Below are 7025 nucleotides of genomic sequence, written 5' to 3'. Positions count from 1 at the left end.
GGGACTAATGATGCCCGCCCCCTAGCCATTGGAATCGGGACTAATGGTCACATTAGTACCGGACCGTTATCAAATCGGGACTAATGAGGCTCACGTAAAGTCGTTTTTCTACTAGTGATACATGATTGCTTCCTTGAATATCGACATAACTCTGCGCTTTTCTATCAATTGCCCACAGTAATTTGTTTACTCACCGTATGTTTTTTTGTTCGAGAGAGAAGCCTCTAATGAAAACTATGGCCTCCGAGCCTACTTTTATCACATATAAAATCCAACAATACCTTGCGGCAATTTACTTGCCGTTATTTTATTTTGTATTTTACTTTATCTATCTGTCACTACGAGATTTGATCCTTGCAAACAATAGTTGTGTATTCGATAATGCAACGGCCTTTCCCTTGTCGGTAGCTCACAAAATTCGTGCGGAGTTGTCGATGTGGAAGCTTGCTCATGCATGCACGGTGGGAGTCCAGGGATCTTTTTTACCCTATCTTGGTGAACTTGAGAAATCACTTGTGATTGGATCCTAGCCATCTAAATATGTTTGTCACTCTGGTTTTTGTTCTCCCCATCTCAATACAAAAAGCATATGTGGTCACGTGTTTTTGAAAAAAGATTGGATAGTTTTTAGATCCATCCACCTTACTAAATGAGCTTCTGTCATGGAAAAAGAGTAAGACAACCAAGACATGCCTACGGTCAGGATGGGCTCATTGTCAGCGCGTGAGACGGCAGCCCCCTACGGAAAACATGATGTCCTTGGCCATTTTGTTCCGGTTTCCACAACATCTGCACTTTTTGTTTTCCCATAAGAGCGGTTTAGTAATCACAAAGTATAAGAGTGAAGTAACCTAGCAATAAGTATTTCCCTCAGTAGAGAATCTAGGTTTATCGAATCAGAAATAGTTCTTCCAACAAACAAAGTCACAAGTGCCAGCACATAAAACACAAAACAAATTTGTCCCCAACACGTCAAGAACGTTGTCAAGCTTCTTGCCTTGCTAGTTACAAGATTAAATTGCATGGTATAGTAGAAATTGATAGATGGATAAAATAAAAGAAACGGTGTAGCAAGGTAAAGTATGTTTTATGAGGTTTTCAGTAAAGCAAAGTAGACCCTCAGGCCATAGGTTCACTAGTGGCATCTCTTCAAGCATAAATGTGTAGTGTGGTAAACAAATTAAAGTTGGACAGCGATTAAATTATAATATATATATATATATATATGTGGATATGATCATTCATGGTATAATATCATGTAGTCATTACGTCCATAACGTGTTGGGCTGTCTTGTTTGTCCACGTGGACGAAAACTGGCTCGGGCGGACAAAATGTGTTGGGCCCTTGGACTTGCAATTAAGTTAGGACCATAGTGGAGTAAAAGACACAATATATATTTTAGAGTTTGCATAGGGCCTAAGATCTTTTTGCCGGCTCGGCACTGCACCTACAACCGAAGAAGAGTTACTCTTGGCTTCTTAGTCTGTGTGAGATTTGATGGGGTCGTGGACTCGTGTTAGCTAGTGAGGTTAGCAATGTGAACTTCCTGGTGCGACACACGTAATACGCTCGATATGAATAACTGGGAGGCACCCCAAACCCTAGCCGCCACCGTCACAGATATCTCGTTCCACCTCTTCACCGCCGTCGGAGGACGCTGCAGGCGAAGGGGCCGACGATGGCGGTGGGGACCTTGCTCGCGGCATGGGTGGCCCGCAGGCATGGCGGTGAGCTTCTCAGGGACAGCGACGTCGGCACAACGGCGTTGGTGATCAGATCTGACATGGACGGCTCTGGCTGTCCGCTTCATCGTCGGCAGGGTCATGGGTTCTTGGGCGCGGCGCAGCGAGCATGTGTGGCGGCTGTTCTTCAGATCTGCTGGGAGTTGCGCTGGCCTGCACGGCAGAGGATGGCGGCGGCGATCCTCGGCTTCTGCAGTGCTACTGGTCCGGGCGTGTGGTTCCTGCGCTCCAGATCCGTGCTGGCGGGGTGTGCATGGACCGCAGTGGCTGGATCTAGGCAAGGGCACAAGGCGGGTTGGACGTGGAGTTGTTGCTGTTGATGGTTGTTCCGGTCTAGTACACATCCACCTCCTGGAATTCACGCGAGTGCTATCTGAAGGCTAGCTTTGCACTTCAGTGCATCGGGCTAGCAGAATCTTCGCCGTCCTCTTGCACTGCATGACACCTGAAGAAATTGGTTCAGCCCTGTGTTGCTCTTCGTGACTCGAGCGGTGCGTGCATGCTGACGCCCCCAGCCCCCTCTCCTCCATGCATCCTGTCCTCGTCGCTGCCTGTGTTCGTTGGGCAAAGCCCTCGCAGTGGTTGGCGGCAGGCTGCCGCATTGACGACGTTCACCATGGTTGCACATGGGAAAGAAGCGTCGGTTCTGGTGGGTCTGTGTACCGCGTTGGTGACCTCGCTATGAATTGCAGGGGCCATCGGAAGGTTCTTGTGAGGGTTTCACTCTGTAGACCCGGTGGTTGGCTTTGGCGATGAAAGACAAACTATGGACGATGGCTTGGTGCAAAGGGGAGGTTGTGTAGCCGCGGCGATTACACATCACATTGCATGTAGCTATTGGGATCGAGAAAAAGTGGTGGCGACAACAAATGGCCGACGTTAATGGTGGTGCTACTTGAGCACCCGGTCTTGAGCTCTGGGGTGAAAGCCTAGGTTTGACCCGAGTTGGTTATATCTGGCAATGGCGATGTTTTTACGTCGTTACCTTGTTGAAGGCATTGCTCGGATATGCTTAGACGGGTTCTTTAGGATGAAAACCTAGATTCTGGTCTTAGGTGGTTGGATCCGGTAATGGCGGCGCTTGAGCACCACTCCCTTCCTGAAAGCGTTGCTGTTGAAGAACCTCCTCGTTCATGTGGTGTCATGAGAAGGTTGGTGCAGATATGGTCATTGTTTTAGTTTATTGATCGTAGATCTAATCGGTTTTTTTCTCGCCGTGCATAGCTTTGGTCTTATATGACCTTGCTATTTGTTGGCGTGTTTTATGTGTGTGTGTCGGTGTTGGCTGTGTGCATCCTAGTTACACAGAGGCCGGGTGTGTGTTCATTATGTTTGTATCCTCTTGATACTCCATTTTAAGCAATAAAATGCACCCTCTATCGAAAATGAATAACTCATGCAGCAACCGACAATATTTCATTCGACGGCTCACCACTTCACAATATGAAATACAATTCTCCCAGTAAGAAAATGATACTAGTATGCAGCACATGTTTAGCAGACTTCGTTTGGAGGATCTCCCCTGGAATACATGGAAAAAGAATCAGACCACCATGAGCTTGCTCTTGGAAGCATTCTAGTAAGAACAACACTCACCATACTCTGTGAATCTATGACTTACTTTGATTAGTTAATTCCAGCGAAAGCCAAAGTGGCTACCAAGTTGCATTCCGCGTTGTCCTTTTTTTCCAGGGAAAGTTACATTTCACATTGTCTGTTGTTGTTTGGGTTTATCTGCACCAACATCTAATGCTTGGAAACAACTGTAGAAAATGATCTCCACAAATGTAACAATGTCTACTTAGTGCCCAGTTCTCATCTGCTGAAGCTAGCTAGTAAACTAGAGCTCACAAGAATGCAGAAGCCAAGCGTGGACGAGCAGCCTCTGCTCGGACCCGTGGAGAGGAGCGAGCATGTGGCGGCGTTGGAGGAGGCGAAGCGACTGCTGCGGCTGGCCGGGCCTCTGGCAGCGGGCGGCATCCTCCGGTCCGCGCTCCAGCTGGTGTCCGTGATGTTCGTGGGCCACCTTGGTGAGCTTCCCCTCGCCGGAGCCTCGCTCGCCACCTCCCTCGCGAACGTCACCGGCTTCAGCTTGCTGGTGGGCATGTCGAGCGCCCTGGACACGCTGTGCGGACAGGCGTTCGGCGCACGGCAGTACCACCTCCTCGGCCTCTACAAGCAACGGGCGATGGTAGTGCTGGCGCTCGCCTGCGTCCTCATCGCCCTCGTCTGGTCCAACACCACCCGGATCCTCCTGCTCCTCGGCCAGGACCCGGCCATCGCTGCAGAGGCCGGCTCCTACGCGCGGTGGCTCCTCCCGGCCCTCGTCCCGTACGTCCCTCTTGTGTGCCACATCCGGTTCTTGCAGACGCAGAGCATCGTCGTGCCGGTCATGGTCAGCTCCGCCGTCACGGCACTGAACCACATCCTCATCTGCTGGGCGCTGGTGCACAAGTTGGGCATGGGGAGCAAAGGCGCGGCGCTGGCCAGCACCGTCTCCTACTCCACGAACCTGGCCATACTGTGCCTGTACACGAGGCTCTCCAGCGCCTGCAAGAGGACGTGGACTGGGTTCTCCATGGAGGCCTTCAAGGAGCTGCGCCAGTTCGCCGAGCTCGCCGTGCCGTCCGCCATGATGGTTTGGTGAGACGAGTCTTCCTGTTGTATCATCTCAACGTATGCATTTTAATTTGGGAAATGAGAAATTACTTATTTTTTGAAATGTGCAGCTTGGAATGGTGGTCGTTTGAACTGCTTGTGCTGCTGTCTGGTCTTCTGCCTAATCCTAAGCTCGAAACCTCGGTATTGTCGATATGGTAATCGAATCAAGACCACTTTTTGCAATACACAATTCACCAATTTATCTTTTCTAAGTTGTTCATTACTGGATTCTGCAGTCTTAATACGGGCGCTCTTATGTTCACGGTGCCATCCGGTCTCTGCGCAGCCATAAGGTGCCGTGAAACTCACAAACAAAATGTGGAATGCTGTATACATATATGCTAATTGGTGTCTCTGCTTTTCCTGCATATAAAATACAGCACACGCGTTTCCAACGAACTTGGTGCTGGTAGGCCTCAGGTAGCGAGGCTGGCAACTAGAGTGGTCATATGCATGGCCATGTTTGCAGGCTCAGTAATCTCCATCACAATGATTTTGCTACGCAAATCTTGGGGTTACATGTACAGCAACGAGGAGGAAGTCGTTACATACATTGCCAGGATGATACCTGTCCTCGGGGTATCTTTCTTCATTGACGGAATCCACACTTCTCTTTCAGGTATCATGTGTGAAATTCCCACATTTCCACGTATTTACTACAACCGGGAACATTGTGACATGATTTTTTTTCTGGACATCACAGGTGTGCTATATGGATGTGGTGAGCAGAAGATTGGTGCACGGGTTAATCTCGCCGCGTTCTACTTGGCAGGCATCCCCTTGGCTGTGTTGCTTGCATTCATCCTGCATTTGAATGGAATGGTATGTGCTATATGCCAGCATGAATTTAACATTTCACTGCCCACATGAATAGAGCATGCCTGAAATAACGAAAATGTTGTGGTTCCAATAGGGGCTTTGGCTTGGCATCGTTTGCGGCAGCCTCACTAAGCTTGTGTTGCTTGTGTGGATCGTACATTCCATAAACTGGGAGAATGAGGTAAAAGCTTGCAATTTGCACAGCACCATAAAATTTTCCTCTGGACAGCAATACTTGACCCCTCTTTATTTGATTTCAGTCAATTAAAGCAAAAGACATGGTGCTAGAAACTTCTCTCCCGGTTGCATGAAGAACCTTTCGGCGGACCGGAAACTGATTAGTATTGTTATATTTGTATCTAGGCCATTCTCCCATTTTGGAAAAAAAATTGTATGCACATTTAGGGATGTATATTACATATGGGTGTGTCTAGGGCACATCTAGATGTGCTCTAGTTATTGCACATCTAAGTGAGTGAATCAAGTATAAAGAGAAAAAGAAAAAAGAGAAAGAAAATATTCACACGAATCTCAATGTAAGATCAATGGCATATAATTTAGATGTGCAATACTTATGGCACATCTAGATGTGCTTTAGCAAAACTAATCTATAAACTTTCATGATGAAATACATCCTGCCATGTGGTAAACAAAAAAAATCATGATGTTTTTTGTTCTAAATCAAAATGTATGTTATCATGAAAATTTTCAGAGATGATGTATACAACACTATATAGTGTGTATGTTTCAGATTTTTTTGAAACTTTAGAGTTGACTCTTGAAATTTTCAAGTTCTATCTAGCTCCGTATCAAAAATCCACACATCGTTTATTGTCTATCGAGTGTTTCATTCGCGTGGAATATATACTTGTAGTTGGATGTGCAGAACGTTTTTTATGGAGGAATCACATAATGTCACAAGCCGATAGTTCAACAATTTTTGTTACTGAAGCTTAGATCAACAAGCAATTGAAATAGACCAACATGCAGATTCAAGATACAAGAAGTGACTCCCTCCATCTCATAATGTAAGATCTGGGACAGAGGGACTACTTTTTTGATTAACAAATACAAGAACATAATTTCTTTTTGATAAAAACAAGAACTTAATTCCAAGTTCTAGAAATTACAATAATTTTAATTACCAATTTGATCGCCTCAACTAATTAAGTAATACTATTTGTTTTTACGAAGAATGGATTTTATTGACTCAAAATGAAGCATCATGGGGATACAAACCAAATGACTAGTATGCGCGCGCGCACACACAGTCCGTCATCAACACTATTGAATTCCGTGGCCTGTCCAGCTCAATCAACTTCCATCATGACTGGAGCAATGCATTTAGTTCTATAACACATTATTTATCGCTGGCGACCCCAAAGACTCCATTGCATGGGAGATGGAGTGGATGACAGAGACGAGTAGAATCCAAACCTCTGTATACAACTTTATGAGGTGCTTAAATTTTCCTAGCCCCGACATAAGTAGATATGAAATGCGGTTGCGGATGCTGAATGAAGTGACTCTGAGGAAGTAAGCTTACTCATGGACCTGGCCAAAGTTGGTGATGTAGTTGCAGAATTGTCTCGCATTACAGACATGGAATTGTTTAATCTCGCTTTCAATTCGATCATGTCCATGATGCTGTGCCCGAAGAGAGACAAACACAATGCAATTGAAGGTGTTATGAGGAATTTGCTTGTTCATCTCGCAAGCAAAAAAACCTTTGATCTTGTAGATTTCATCATTTCGAAATTGATGCTTTGTGCCTCAGATCCATTTATTCCAAAGCCTTTTGG

At 46.2% G+C, this 7025-nt stretch overlaps 1 protein-coding gene across 1 annotated transcript; it reads left to right on the top strand.

The window, feature by feature from the left end:
• Positions 1 to 3546: 3546 nt before the first annotated feature.
• LOC125524656 (protein DETOXIFICATION 16-like) lies at positions 3547 to 5603 on the top strand. Its single transcript, XM_048689688.1, has 7 exons — positions 3547 to 4386; positions 4473 to 4559; positions 4641 to 4697; positions 4785 to 5023; positions 5108 to 5226; positions 5318 to 5404; positions 5484 to 5603. Exons 1-7 carry the CDS (start codon positions 3599 to 3601, stop codon positions 5532 to 5534), a joined length of 1428 nt encoding a protein of 475 aa, XP_048545645.1. The 5' UTR covers positions 3547 to 3598; the 3' UTR covers positions 5535 to 5603.
• Positions 5604 to 7025: the final 1422 nt, after the last annotated feature.

Source organism: Triticum urartu, chromosome 7 (genome assembly GCF_003073215.2).
Source record: "Triticum urartu cultivar G1812 chromosome 7, Tu2.1, whole genome shotgun sequence".
Lineage (NCBI taxonomy): Eukaryota > Viridiplantae > Streptophyta > Magnoliopsida > Poales > Poaceae > Triticum > Triticum urartu.
Note: the sequence above shows the minus strand (reverse complement) of the source record. Positions and strands in the feature narration are given on the sequence as shown.

What these genes read in the sequence shown, in the direction of transcription:
- LOC125524656 (XM_048689688.1), top strand. Translation starts at nt 3,599, where the DNA reads ATGCAGAAGCCAAGCGTGGACGAGCAGCCTCTGCTCGGACCCGTGGAG. An exon ending in TCCTGCATTTGAATGGAATG is followed by an intron (nt 5,227 to 5,317) that starts GTATGTGCTATA and finishes TGGTTCCAATAG; the next exon opens with GGGCTTTGGCTTGGCATCGT. An exon ending in CCATAAACTGGGAGAATGAG is followed by an intron (nt 5,405 to 5,483) that starts GTAAAAGCTTGC and finishes ATTTGATTTCAG; the next exon opens with TCAATTAAAGCAAAAGACAT.